General features: G+C 61.4%; 2 protein-coding genes across 2 annotated transcripts; one reads left to right on the forward strand and one right to left on the reverse strand.

Moving 5' to 3' along the window:
• The first annotated feature begins 740 nt into the window (after positions 1-740).
• Positions 741-1,856, forward strand: APLNR (apelin receptor). Its single transcript, XM_054390357.1, has one exon. It carries the CDS (start codon positions 741-743, stop codon positions 1,854-1,856), a length of 1,116 nt encoding a protein of 371 aa, XP_054246332.1.
• A 6,371-nt stretch (positions 1,857-8,227) lies between these two features.
• On the reverse strand, positions 8,228-9,160 carry LRRC55 (leucine rich repeat containing 55). The gene is made up of 2 exons (XM_054390362.1): positions 8,542-9,160; positions 8,228-8,463 (listed from the first exon to the last, which is right to left on the reverse strand). The coding sequence occupies exons 1-2, from the start codon at positions 9,152-9,154 to the stop codon at positions 8,228-8,230; spliced, it is 849 nt and encodes a 282-aa protein (XP_054246337.1). The 5' UTR covers positions 9,155-9,160.
• Positions 9,161-12,916: the final 3,756 nt, after the last annotated feature.

Here is a 12,916-nt window from a genome sequence, read left to right on the forward strand (position 1 = left end):
GAGCTCCCCAATCCTTGACTTCTGCTAAACGCAGAAAGGAGAAACGGCGCCCCGCGGCTGGGAACCGCCCCGCGGCCACCGCTGCTGCAGCAAAACCCTGGGAAGAAAAATGCAAACCACCAAATGCCCAAGAGTGCCAAATGCACACACCTCCTGCTCCAGGTGCCAAATGCACACACATACACCCCCACCCCACCCCCAGGTGCCAAATGCAACCCCCCAAATGCCAAGCGCCAAATGCAACCCCCCGGGTGCCATCCCGACGCTGCAAACGCCAAATGCAAGCCCTGGGCGCAGCGTTTGCACCCTGAGGTGAAACTCCGAATGCAAATCGGACCTGCCGGGTGCTGGACCCCTCCCCGGCCCGGCCCTTGAAGCCCCCCAGAGCCCCACCGGGGCTGCTGTCCTCAGCGAAGGCACCGCAGCCTTGCACGTTTCGGGGTGATGGAAGCCCCCGGAGGTGGTTTAGGGTGACTGGCCCCCGCCGGGGGCAAGGAGGGGCCGAGGGTTCTGGCAGGAGCTGAGTCCTGACACCTGGGTGAGAGCTGCCAACACCCCCGGGAGGAGCAGATGGAGGGGGAGAGCTGTGAAATTTCCCACGGGGGCTCCCCCCCGTCCTGTTTGTCCCCTCAAGGAGGAGGGCGGAGGCGGAGGAAGGGGAGGTAACGCGGTGGGACCTGGAGCTGCTGCGGGGCCCGGGATGAGCTGAGCTGAGCCAGGCTGAGCCCGTGGCCGGCAGCATGGAGGAGACGGCAGCGGACGCCTACACCTACGGGGACAACGACACCGACTGCGAGTACGCGGAGTGGGGCCCCTCGCTGTCCCTGCTCCCTGCCATCTACCTCCTGGTCTTCCTGCTGGGCACGGCGGGCAACGGGCTGGTCCTCTGGACCGTCTTCAAGGGCGGCCGCGACCGCCGGCGCTCGGCCGACACCTTCATCGCCAACCTGGCCGCCGCCGACCTCACCTTCGTGGCCACCCTGCCGCTCTGGGCTGCCTACGCCTGGCTGGGCTACCACTGGCCCTTCGGCACCGCTGCCTGCAAGGTCAGCAGCTACCTGGTCTTCGTCAACATGTACGCCAGCGTCTTCTGCCTGACCGGGCTCAGCTTCGACCGCTACCTGGCCATCGTCCGCCCGCTGGCCACCGCCAAGCTGCGCTCCCGGGTCAGCGGGCTGCTGGCCACCGTGGCTCTCTGGGCACTGGCGGCGCTGCTGGCCCTGCCGGCCCTGGTGCTGCGGCGGGCGGCCGCCCTCGGTGGGGACAGCAAGATAACCTGCTACATGGACTACGGGGGTCTGGCTGCCCCGGGGACGGAGGGCGCCTGGGAGGTGGGGCTGGGGCTCTCCTCCACCGCCCTGGGCTTTGTGGCGCCGTTTGCCGTCATGCTGACCTGCTACTTCTTCATCGCCCGCACCGTGGCGAGCCACTTCCACCGGGAGCGGGCCGAGGGGCCCCGCAAGCGCAAGCGCCTCCTCACCATCATCACGGTGCTGGTGGCTGCCTTCGGGGGCTGCTGGCTGCCCTTCCACCTGGTGAAGACCCTCTACGTGCTGATGGACCTGGAGGTGCTGCCCTGGTCCTGCAGCCTCCACGCCTTCCTCAACAACCTCCATCCCTACTGCACCGGCATCGCCTATATCAACAGCTGCCTCAACCCCTTCCTCTATGCCTTCTTCGACCCCCGCTTCCGCCATGCCTGCGCTGCCCTCCTCTGCTGCCGGACCCCCGGCCCCGGCCCTGAGCGCTCCGGCAGCTACTCCTCGGGGCACAGCCACCCCCCCGGTGGCAAGGGGGGTCCGGGACCGGGAGGCAAGCTGGACCAAGCCACCCAGGAGACGCTCTTCCGTGCCTAACCCACACCAATCCACCCCCAGTGCCCCCCGAGCTGGTCTCCTTGGGGGGACCCACCTCCCCCTGCTTGCCCCGGAGCCTGGCTTGCTTTGGGGACCCTCCCCCCACTGCTCTCGGGATGGGGAAACTGAGGCAGGGTCTGGGCAGAGCCCCTGGGGGGCTCAGGCAGGAACAGCTCTCCCCAGCACCCTCAGGGCTTTGTGTTTTGTGACAAATAAATGAATTTTCGTTAAAAAAGGAGCAAAGTGTCTGCGGTTCCCTCTTGGGGGATGGGGAGGCAGCAGGGTTGAGGGGGGACACACATGGTCTGGGTCAACATGGAGGTCGTGTGGGGGGAAGTTATGTCTGGGCTTTAGGGTGCATGTGAGCAGGGGGTGGGATGTGTGGGCACTATGGAGTGTCCCAGCACCCCACAGCTGCCGGTGTCACCTCCTGGCTTCCTTCTGGAAACAACATTGCAGGCTCCAGCCGAAGACAGCACTCCCCCAATTCCTTCCAGTCTCTATCCCAACACCCTCTTTGGGAAATGCCAAAATTCCCATCTCAGTGCATCTGAGCATCACAGGGCACTGCGGTGTGGCAGGTTTAACACCAAAACCCCACAATGCCCTGAGTGTCCCTGCCCCAGGCCCTCCAGCAGCTCTGATTGCATCAGGCACCAGCCTCAGTCCCACCAAATCCTATTTTGGGGCTTTTCTCCTTCTTATCTGAGGCCAGAAAAAGCCCTGGGGTGAGTCACCCCTGCGGTGTGAGAATGAGCTGCTGATGCCATCAAACACCCAGGGACCAGGGACTGATGTGGTTTGGATGGGGATTTGGGGACTGTTTGGGCTTGGACAGAGGCTTTGGGGGCTGATTTGGTTTGAGTTTTGGGGGACTGGGCAAGACAATGGTCAGTGCTAGGCAGGAGTTTGTTGAGGCACCAAATAGCTCCTCTGCCGTTTCCCCCCTTGGCCCCCACCACCTCCTGAGGCTTTGCTCTAAATAAATCTTCCCCCTCTTCGTTATTTACATCCTTCATTTACTGGTGATGAACTATCCTGTCTCCTTGGCCTTTGTTCCCACTTGGAAAGGATGCAGGATCATTACTGGGTTCCTTGGGAAGCTTCCCTTTTCGGGGGGGCTGCATTAACCTCCCTACTTTGCCACCACCTAATTCTGGAGGCAGCCCAGGCCAAGTCACCTCCCTTGGGGATGGTCCTTTGTCTTGAAGCAGTAAATGTGGAGGGGGCTATGGGTGGATAGACTGTCTGGTGTGGCAGGTTTGGAGCCCGTGGTGGCTCCTTCCTCCCAACTGGGCCTGATTTTTGGGGTGTTTCCCCAGGGTTCAGGTTTGGTCTAAGAGCTGGAGTGAGGCTGGGGGTGTGGAAATGCTGCAGGCAAGGCAACAAAGGGAAGAAGTGTTTACAAAGCTGTCTTCCATGCTCACTTGCCCTGGAGAGAACCCTTGACACTGCTCATCGTCCATCCATCCCTCCATCCATCCATCCATCCACCCATCCATCCATCCATCCATCCATCCATCCATCCATCCATCCATCCATCCATCCATCCTTTCCTCTCTCCCTCCCTCCCTTTATTCATCCTTCCCTTCCTCCATATCTCCATCCCTCCACTCCTCCATCCCGCAATCCTTCCATCCCTCCTTCCACCCTGCCATCCCTTATCCCCTCCATCCCTTCACTCTTCCATCCCCACCCCCACGCCCCAGCGTCGTCGGGGGGGCTCTCAGGACCCCCGCTGAGTGGCTGGAGCCGTGCGGGCGGTTTCCTCCGGCGCTGGGCACGGAAGCGATCGCGGGCTAGCTGCCAGGAGTCGGGGCTGTGCCCGCCGCTGGGAGATTTCCCTTTCCCTTCCCGGAGGGAAGCGCTGGACTGAGGAGTCTCGGGGGGGGGGGGGGGGGCGCGGGGACACTTCGGAAAAACAGAGAGGCCGGGGCTGGGGGGAGGGGGCAGCGGGGCCCGGACCACCCGTCGGAAAGAGATAAGGAAGGTGTTGCCTTCCTGCGACAGCAGCGAGGAAGATGAGGAGGGTCGGGGGGGGTGGGGAGTGGGACCCTGCCCAGTGCCTCCTCAGCAAGCCCGGGGTAAGGGGGGTGGCTTGCGTGGGGTGCTCCCCGGGGGGAGTCTAGGGATCCTCAGTCCCCCAGAAGTGACACTTGGGTTCTGGATGGCTGCAGCCTCGACCGAGGGCTGGGGACACGGACAGATGTCCCCAAACGGTGTGACACGGGGGCGTGGCGCCGGGCAAAAGGAGCCTGTTCCACACGGGGATCTCTGGGAGGAGGTGTGCGGGGCGCTGGCAGCAAGACCCAGGGTGAGGCATGAAGCAGGCTGGTGATGGGAATGGGGACAGACACAAGGACGAGGGCGAGGATGAGGACAGGAGCAGCAGCCCCCGACCCCAAGAAGCCTCCCAGCCCCGAGATGCATTTCCAGGGTGCCAAAGGGACAAGCATGAGGGTGACACCCGCCCCTCCCCCCACCACACGCTGTGCTAAGCCAGGAGATGTCCCTGGATGTCCCCTTTGAAGTGATCTCTCTGCTAACAGCCTGGCTCTGGGCTGCTCTCTCAGGGCACCCCAAAGCTGATGGATGGGGGATCCTGCACCCCCACACTGAGGAGGGCTGGGGGCTCGGGGCTGTGCTGGGCAGTGAGGGGTTTGCCATGCAAAGCAGTGTCTGATGGACCCGACAGGGCAGAAACAGCCGAGAAACAATGGTGGGGTGTGAGCAGGAGATGGGGGGCAGAAGATAGAGGGCAGGGGATGGGGGCACATTTCATGTGGTCTCTGCCCTGACTGTCCCCACCACACCCAACCTGGGGCGATACCCCCTGAAATCTGGTCCCCAACACCCGTTAGGGGGCTGATTGTCCCTGTGTTAGGAGAAGGAAAAGCCTCAGAGGATTGTGCAGCGTGCTGGAAGCTTTGTGGGACAAGGAGGGGGCAAAGAGAGAATTGTGTGAAATGGGGAAGAGTTTGATTTTCTTCTCTTCCATGTTTCTAGAAGTTCAGGATAAAGGGCTTGGGAAGGGCTCTGGGTGGGGCCCCCCGAGGGTCCTGTTGCCCCCATGCTCCTGGGGCTGGAGGGAGGAGGAAAGACAAAGAAAGGTGAGGGAGGTGGGGGGAGGGGAAATATTGGGAGGAAGAGGTGGTGATGGAGTATGGGAAAGGATGGATGGATGAAGAGAGGGAGATAGGGAGGCAGGAGAGAAGGGAGAGAGGGAGAGATGAATGTCTGGAGGGATGGATGGATGGACAGTGGCTGGGGGAGAGGGAAGGATGGGTGCATGTACAAAGATGGACAGGAGGAAGGCTGGAGGGATGAGGGATGGATGGGTAGAAAGACAGGAGGGATGGGTGGCTGGACAGTGGCACAGTGGAGTGACAGTGCCGGGGGATGTGTCCGGGACAATGCCAGGCAGTACTGGGCACCCAGAACTGCCACCATGGTTGCTGCCAGCCCGCGGTGAGTAGGATGGCACCGAGCAGCAGCCCCCCCTGCCATGGCACCATCCAGCAGCTGCCCTCAGCTGCTCCCCGGTGCTGGCCGGACGCGGCACAGCTGCTGCCTGACCTCCCGGCTCCAGCCAGTCGAGGTGGCCCCCACGGACCCCGCCCGGACGAGAGAAGGGTCCGGGGAGCGGTGACACGGCGGTGACCTGGCTGCCGGCAGCTGGGCCCCGTCGGGACGGGAGATGCTGCCGGAGGAATAACAGGAAGCGCCGGGACGGGACAAACACGGCTGATGCCTTCTGCAGGCTGTGGGACACCATCTTCCCCCCGGCCTCGTTCACGCGTGTCCCCGCCGCACACCGTGGCTGTGTCCCCGAGCCGGCCTGCGCTGCTGCTCTTTATTGTCGAGTTCGGCTTGAAAAAGTGCTGCCGGTTTACAAAACTCCGCGGGTATAAAACGCTCCGTACAAAGACCGGGGGAGAATTCGGCTCTGCTCCCTTCCCCCGCCCCACGCAGCCCTGGTGGGAGACCTGGGCGGGGGGGAAGGGAGAGGAGAGAGGAAAAGAAAAGAAAAAGAAAAAGAAAAAGAAAAAGAAAAAAGAAAAGAAAAGAAAAGAAAAGAAAAGAAAAGAAAAGAAAAGAAAAGAAAAGAAAAGAAAAGAAAAGAAAAGAAAAGAAAAGAAAAGAAAAGAAAAGAAAAGAAAAGAAAAGAAAAAATAAAAGAAAATAAAAGAAAAGAAAAGAAAAGAAAAGAAAAGAAAAGAAAAGAAAAGAGAACAGAAAAGAAAAGAAAAAAGAAAATAAAAGAAAAGAAAAGGAAAGAAAAGAAAAGAAAAGAAAAGAAAAGAAAAGAAAAGAAAAGAAAAGAAAAGAAAAGAAAAGAAAAGAAAAAAGAAAAGAAAAGAAAAGAAAAGAAAAGAAAAGAGAAAATAGAAAAGGAGAATAAAAAAGGAAAGGAAAGGAAAGGAAAGGAAAGGAAAGGAAAGGAAAGGAAAGGAAAGGAAAGGAAAGGAAAGGAAAGGAAAGGAAAGGAAAGGAAAGGAAAAAGGATAAAGAGATAGAAAAATAATAAAATAAAAAAGACAAAAAATAAAAAGACAAAGAAAAAAAAGACATTAAAAAAGAAAAAAGAAAAAGAGGCTGAGGCTGAGGCAAGTGGCAGGAGGAGCCAGGCAGGGGCACGATGCCCCTGTGCTGGGCTCTCCCAGTCTCACTGCCGGGTAGGCCGTGCTACAGGGACACCCATCAGCACCCCGTGGCCTGGCACCGGGCAGAACCAGGCAGCCCCAGGTGGATCCCGCCATGCAAGGCCCATCCAGTTTTGCTTCAGAAAGAGAGCAATGTGGTCTGGCAGGGCAGCAGGCGCTGGGCTCTTGTTCCTCTGCTGTGCACTGGGTGGTGGCCAGGATGGTGCAGGGACGGCGCGGGGGTGCGGCTGGTCCTGGGTATCCAGAGGATGCTGGGAGTGTCTCAGACTCATCAAAAGGGGGGGGGGGGAAAAGAGAAAATAAAGAAAAAAGTGCCCCAGTTCTGTGGTGCCAGGCTGCTGCCCTGGTGTGGACACTGGGCAGGGGATACAGCCATGCTAGGAGTGCATCTGCACCATGGGTTCAACATCCCCATGGGTATCATCTCCCCATGGGTGCAGCCCTGTCCCACCACAGCTCAGAGTGGTTCATCATGGCTCATCCAACTTGCCCTGGCTAGCAAGGGGTCCAGGTCCCTAAGCCAGGCCACATCCCCACAGGGTCTCCCCTGGCATGGCACCAGGGCAATGCCCATTGTGCACCCAGCCCTCTGCCTCTGCTGGGGGTCCCAGCCCAGGGAGATGCTCAGCAGTGGGGAGTGGCATCTCCAAGCCAGTCCATTGCCTCATTTTTCCCTTTTCTCCTTTTTTTTCATTGGTTTGGTTTTAACCTGCACCCACAGCCACCCTCTGTCTCCATGCTGGGGCGGGGGCATGGTGAGGAGAGAAAATCAACCCATGGTTGACTCCAGGGAGGTGCCAACCCCCCAGCCCCCCTGCGATGCTGCAGGCCCAGCCACAGTGCTGGTGTGGCACACAGCAGCTGCCCCAGCGCACAGAGACGTTATTGGCTTTGCTCTTTTTTCCCTTTCTCCCCCCCTTTTTTATCTCTTTTTGGCTTTCTTTCTGCCTCCTGACCTTCCCACATGGATAAGCAGGGACATGGTGCTAGGGCTGCCACTCTGGCTCCCGCTCGGCACCTGGTTTGGCCCTGAATCTGTGCAAGGTTTGGGAAGAGAAAGGCAAGGACTGGGAAAGTCATTCCCAGGAGATGCTTGCAGCTCCCTGCCACCAGGCACGGCGGCTCCAGCCAGCAGGATCTGGTGTCAGCAGCAAGGTGCAGGCGCCCCCCCAGGGCTCTCCCATGGCATGTGGGTACTGGCACTGAGCCCTGGGCTTGATCCCCACCCAGGTGCTCAGTGGGGCTGGAGAATGTGGGCAAGATTTGTAGGGCTCTGCCAGTTCTGGATTTGGGCTGGAAATGGGAATATCCTCAGTTTTCCCCTGGGGAGGGCAATTGGTGGCCCCCCAAGGCACACAAATGCCACTTTGGGGGTTTCTGTCCCGAGCAGGGAGGGTAGTCCCCAGTTGTAGCCCTCAGCCCCCCCTGTCTGGCACTAGGTAGCAGGACCCCCACAGGACCCCCAGCAACTGCTACCACCAGCCCTGGGCAGCAGAAATGGGGGGGGAGGGAGGTTTCCAAGCTCCAGGTGCTGAGGGGGGCAAATTTCCTTGTTTCGTGGCAAGAGGAAGAGGATCTGTCCCCCAGCGTCCTCTGCCACAGCTGGATCGGTGCCACCAGGGCCACCCCAGCACCGGGGCCGGCGGGAGGGGACAAGGACAAGGCACAGTCAGGGGTCCCCACATGGGCGGTTGCAGCAGTGGCTGCCTAAACGTCCTCATCTTCACTGGCCTTGCTCCAGCGGTGGCAGCAGTTGGCAGTGATGCCCAGCAGGAAGTTGGTGGCCACCGAAGCGATGGAGACAACGAAGCCGACGAAGGCGATGAAGAGATAGTCGTCCAGCGTCAGCGTGAGGTGGCAGGCCTGGAAGCTTTCCTCCGTCAGCGAGAACAGGGGGGCTCCGGCCACCTCGGGGGGCGCCTGGCACTCGGCCAGCTGCGGATCTGCCGGGGGAGCGACGTCAGGGCCGGGGCACCCCCGCGGCTGGGGCAGGCGAGGGTGCTGGGCCCCGCGGCACCTACCCGAGGCGCAGCGCTGGATGTGTCCCCGCAGCCACTTGAGGAGGGGCTCCATGGCACAGCCGCACACCCAGGGGTTGCCCCCCAGACGGAGGCCCACTAGCCCCGGCAGCCCCTCCAGGGTGTCCAGGCTGATGGCCGAGAGCCCTCCGTAGCTGAGGTCCAGCTCCCGCAGCTGCGCCAGCCCGCGGAAGCCATGGGGGTGGAGGCGGCGCAGCCCGGGGTTGTGGCTGAGGTCGAGGCGCACCAGTCCGCTGGCCTCCAGGAACATGTCGGCCGGCACCAGGCTGAAGTTGTTGTGGCTGAGGTCGAGGTGTGCCAGGCGGTGGGCGCCGGCGAAGAGCCCGGCTGGCAGCGCCGACAGAGAGTTGTTGCGCAGGTCGAGGGCGCGCAGCTGGCCGTAGCAGGCCAGGTACCCGGGCGGGATGCTGGCGATCCGGTTGTGAGCCAGGCTGAGGTTGCTGGTGTCCAGCGGCAGCTCGGGGGGCACCGAGAAGAGCCTCTGCCCGCTGCAGTCCACCGCCTGCCCGCGGCACGTGCACAGCACCGGGCAGCCTGCCCCGGCGCCCGCCGCCGCCACCGCCGCTGCCGCCACCAGCCAGGGGCCCAGCAGCATGGCGGGGCGGCGGGGGTACCTCACCTGGGGAGCTGGACCCTCACGGGGTGGCGGAGGCCATCCCACAGCGGGGGAAGAGCCACACGCTGCCTGCTCACGCCAGGGGCTGCCCACGGTGCTGCTGGGGAGCAGGGCCGGGCTCTGAGCTAGCTCAGCAGTGCTCTGGGCATCCTGGTGGCAGGCGGGGGGCACACGCTAAATCTCCCGGCAGGCAGGGCGGGTGGCAAGCCCCTGGGCACTGTTGGGGCTAGTGTCTGGCTGTGCTCGGCTGCCTACGAGGAAGAGGGTCAGAGGGAAGCCATGGCAGCCCTGCACCCTGCTGGGCTCTGTGGCTCGTGCAGCTCAGGGTATCTGTGTGAGGCACCCACAGCCTCCCCATGCCCCCTATGCCAGGGCCATCTGCTCCTCTGTGCCCCTCTCCAAGGATTTTGGCCAAGAAAGAGTCCCCCCCCAACCCTACTGACCTTGGCCAGCTCATGCCAGCTGGTGGTGGGCAGAGCCAGGGGGTTGCTTGCTCCCCAGCCCCCTGCCTGCCCCCTGCTGCTCCCGGCTCAGCCACTGGCACCCATGTTGTGTGAGGATCACTCCCCCAGCAGCCTTTCTAGGTACCCCCGGGCCTACTGTTGCGCCCCCACCTCCTGATCATCTTTCCTCCACCCTCCCTCTCCCATGAACTCCCTGGCTCCATCCTTTCCCCATTGTGCCAGGGGGACACGACGGCCACCCCCGCCCTCCCCACTGCCCCCTTCCCCTCCAGCCCTCCCACCCCTGCAGTGGTGCAGGGGTCCCCGAGGTACTCACCCTGACTGGGGGGTGAGTGGGGGTCCAGTGGTGAGCTGGGGGGGGGTCCCTGGGGCAGCCGCCCTTACCCCCAAGGCCACCACGCTGGGCGAGTGGCTCCTGCAGCCACGGCCAAGGCTGCTGCCGAGCCTGGCGATGGGAGCAGGTCTTTCCCCACCTCCTTCTTCCCCTCCTCCTCCTCGCCCTCCCTTGTCTCTCTCTTTCTGTGTCTCTCTTTTTTTTTCTCTTTTTTTTTCCTTGAGGGCCAGATGCTGACGTTTCGATGTCTCTTAGCAACTGCCTCCACATCTCCGAGCAACAGGAGAGCAGGATGCTGAGCCGCCGAGGGATGGAGACGGCAGCGGAGGGTGGAAATGCCCCCACTCGGGGGACACCCCCCAGCTGGCAGGCACCAGCACCCCAGGCTGAGGCGTGGAGCAGGAGGGAGCGGGGAGAGGGGCAGCACCCTGCTCCCCGCCACAGGCTCGGCTGGTCCCCAGCCTCCCCTGCACCCCTCGGGCTTGGGCAGCATCCCTGCGGGTTGGGGTGAATCAGGCTTCCCGGCCTCGGAAAACAGGAGCAGGCTCGGCATGGGCAGAGGGGAAACCGGGCTCACGCCAGGAGTGACGTTCGAGGGTGTGTTCACCCCGAGTGCTGGCAGCGGGGGCAGGGCTGGGGGCTGCTTTTGCATTTAAAAGCCAACCCCCCCCCCAGCTCACATCCCCTCACCGCAGCTCACAGCTCCCCTCCAGTCGGCTGCAAGCTAGGACCTGGTTTGTTGTGGTTTTGGTTTGGGTTTTTTTCCTGCTCGCAGACCTGGAAGGAATCTCAGGTTGATGCTCGTTGTTTTGCTCCGTGCGAGCTGTACAATTCTGATCCCCTTCTTCTTTTGTCTGGGGAGGGGCTGGAGCCAGCTGCCCCACTGCCAGCTTTTGGCCATGGCTCTCGGATCAACAGGATGCTCACGTTTCACTGTGGGGGCATCGCAGCAGCCTGGCTACGGCATGTTTAGGAAGGAGGCACTTTCAAGGCCAGGCCTGCCCTCGTTGGGGGTGGGGGGGGGGCTCCACGGTTTGATGCTTCCTGGTTGCTCCTTCCCTCTCTGGAGCCAGTCCTGGTGTGCCAGCTGCGGCACCAGGGGCTGCTTGCTTCCCACTAGTGGGTGCCCATCGCTGTGGCTCGGCGCCCGGGCTCCGAGCAGGCTTCCAGGGAAATTCCAAGAGCCGAAGCCACCCAGACTTCCCAGGAGCCAGCTGCGGCTCAGACAGACACGTAATTAGCTATAAGCCCCGAGCCCGGCTGCACAGCTCCTCCCAGCATCGATTAGCGCCGAGGGTTTCCCACCCCCAACGCTTCAGACCACGCTGGCAGCAAACAGAAGAGCGAATTCCCCCTGCCCCTGGCCCTCGGGGCCAAGCAGAGCTCGGTTCGGGACCCCTTGCCAAACCCTTGAGGTCACAGGCCCAGGGACACCGTCCCTGCAGGAGCTGCCCCCCGCTTGCCAGAGTTTTCAGAGAGGGAAGGAGTCCGGGCTGACCCCCCCCAGCCCACCCACAGAGCCCCCACGGGAGCCCAGCCCCGTGGAGATGGCATTTCTGAAGCAGACACACAGGTGGGAGACCGCTGAGTGGTCGCTCCAAGCTTGCTTCCAGACCCTTTTCCCATTTTTTGGTGCCGCTCCTGGGGAGATGTTGGCAGCAGGAAGCCTTCTCTTGGTGCCAGCTCGCCCAGGCTCAGCCCTGCTCGCCCGCAGCCGCCAGCCAGGCTCCACCGAGCCCCAGGAGCCCAGATGGGTCCCAGGAGCCTGTCTCGGTAAATCTGCCTGCAGGGCTGCATCTCTTCCAGGGCAGGCAGCAGCCGAGAGCTCCCCACGGTGAATCCATTTGCATCCAAGTGGTGGAGAGGAGGAGGGAAGGAGAACAGTCACAGCTCTTCTCCTGACAGCTGGTTGCAGCTGTGGATCAAAGGCAGGAGAGTTCCTGACCACCTCCTTGGCACAGGGGTGGGCACCATGGCACATAGTTTGCAGCCTGAAGTGGTGGCAGGACCTGTGGTCCAGTTGTGGGGCTCCTCACAGCACCCTCTTGGACCCCAGCACGGTGGATCAGCCACAGTGACATCCAGGGTTGTCTGAGGTTTTGGGGCTTTCACTTGACCAAGCAGCCCATGAGGGAACTTGTCCCCACCACAGGACCCCACTGCCTACCCTGGAGGTGGGACACAAGAGGGTATTTGGCTCTGCAGTGGGATGAAACTGAAGGAGAATTGTCAGAAGCCAAGCACCCTCCACCCTTTGCTATTTGCTCCTTGGCACATCCCAGGCTGAGCAGCACTCCACAGCAGCTGAACCACCACCACGGTCTCTGGCTTCAGCACCCCTCTGCCCTGGTGCAGTGAGGAGGAAGGAGCCAGTGCTGAGAAAAGGGAAAAAAACCCAAACAAACCACAAAAAACAACAACAAAAAGAGGTGCAGAAAGATCAGGGAATGAGAGAATCCTGAGCTGGGGGAGGGAGCTGCAGCTTCTGCAGAGCCTCCATCACCAGAGCTCTAAAGGCCTGTGGCTAGTGAGGACTACATGTGCCAGGATGGCATAGAACTGGCTTGTGCCCTGAGGGCTGGCCCTGACTCCTGCCACCAAACCTCTGTCCTGCTGCAGCCTGGCACCTCTGGGCAGCTCCAGCTGACAGCCTGATCCCCAGCACCCATCCTCTGCCAAGGCCTGGAAGTTGTTGCCTCCTTGGTGATGTCTGATGAGGAAAGTTGAGGATCACAGTGAGGGACAGGAGCCAGCTGGAGCCTGTACCCAGAGGAGCTCAGGACAGCCCTAGAGAGTGTGGGGAAATGTGCACCAGGAGAGCAGCCCAGACAGGCTGCAACAAGTGAGCTCAGAGGTGCCACAGCCACCCCAAAAGGACCTGAGAACTGTTTGTGAGGGAGGTCAAAAGAGCTCAGAGAACCTGGGGAAAAAGCCACCAGGGAG

The sequence above is a fragment of the Indicator indicator genome, chromosome 21 (assembly GCF_027791375.1).
Source record: "Indicator indicator isolate 239-I01 chromosome 21, UM_Iind_1.1, whole genome shotgun sequence".
NCBI classification, from domain to species: Eukaryota; Metazoa; Chordata; class Aves; order Piciformes; family Indicatoridae; genus Indicator; species Indicator indicator.

Excerpts from the sequence above, each read along its gene's own strand:
- APLNR (XM_054390357.1), top strand. The coding sequence starts at position 741 with ATGGAGGAGACGGCAGCGGACGCCTACACCTACGGGGACAACGACACC.
- LRRC55 (XM_054390362.1), bottom strand. The coding sequence starts at position 9,154 with ATGCTGCTGGGCCCCTGGCTGGTGGCGGCAGCGGCGGTGGCGGCGGCG. Across the intron at positions 8,464-8,541 it reads CATCCAGCGCTGCGCCTCGG|ATCCGCAGCTGGCCGAGTGC; the intron begins GTAGGTGCCGCG and ends CTCCCCCGGCAG.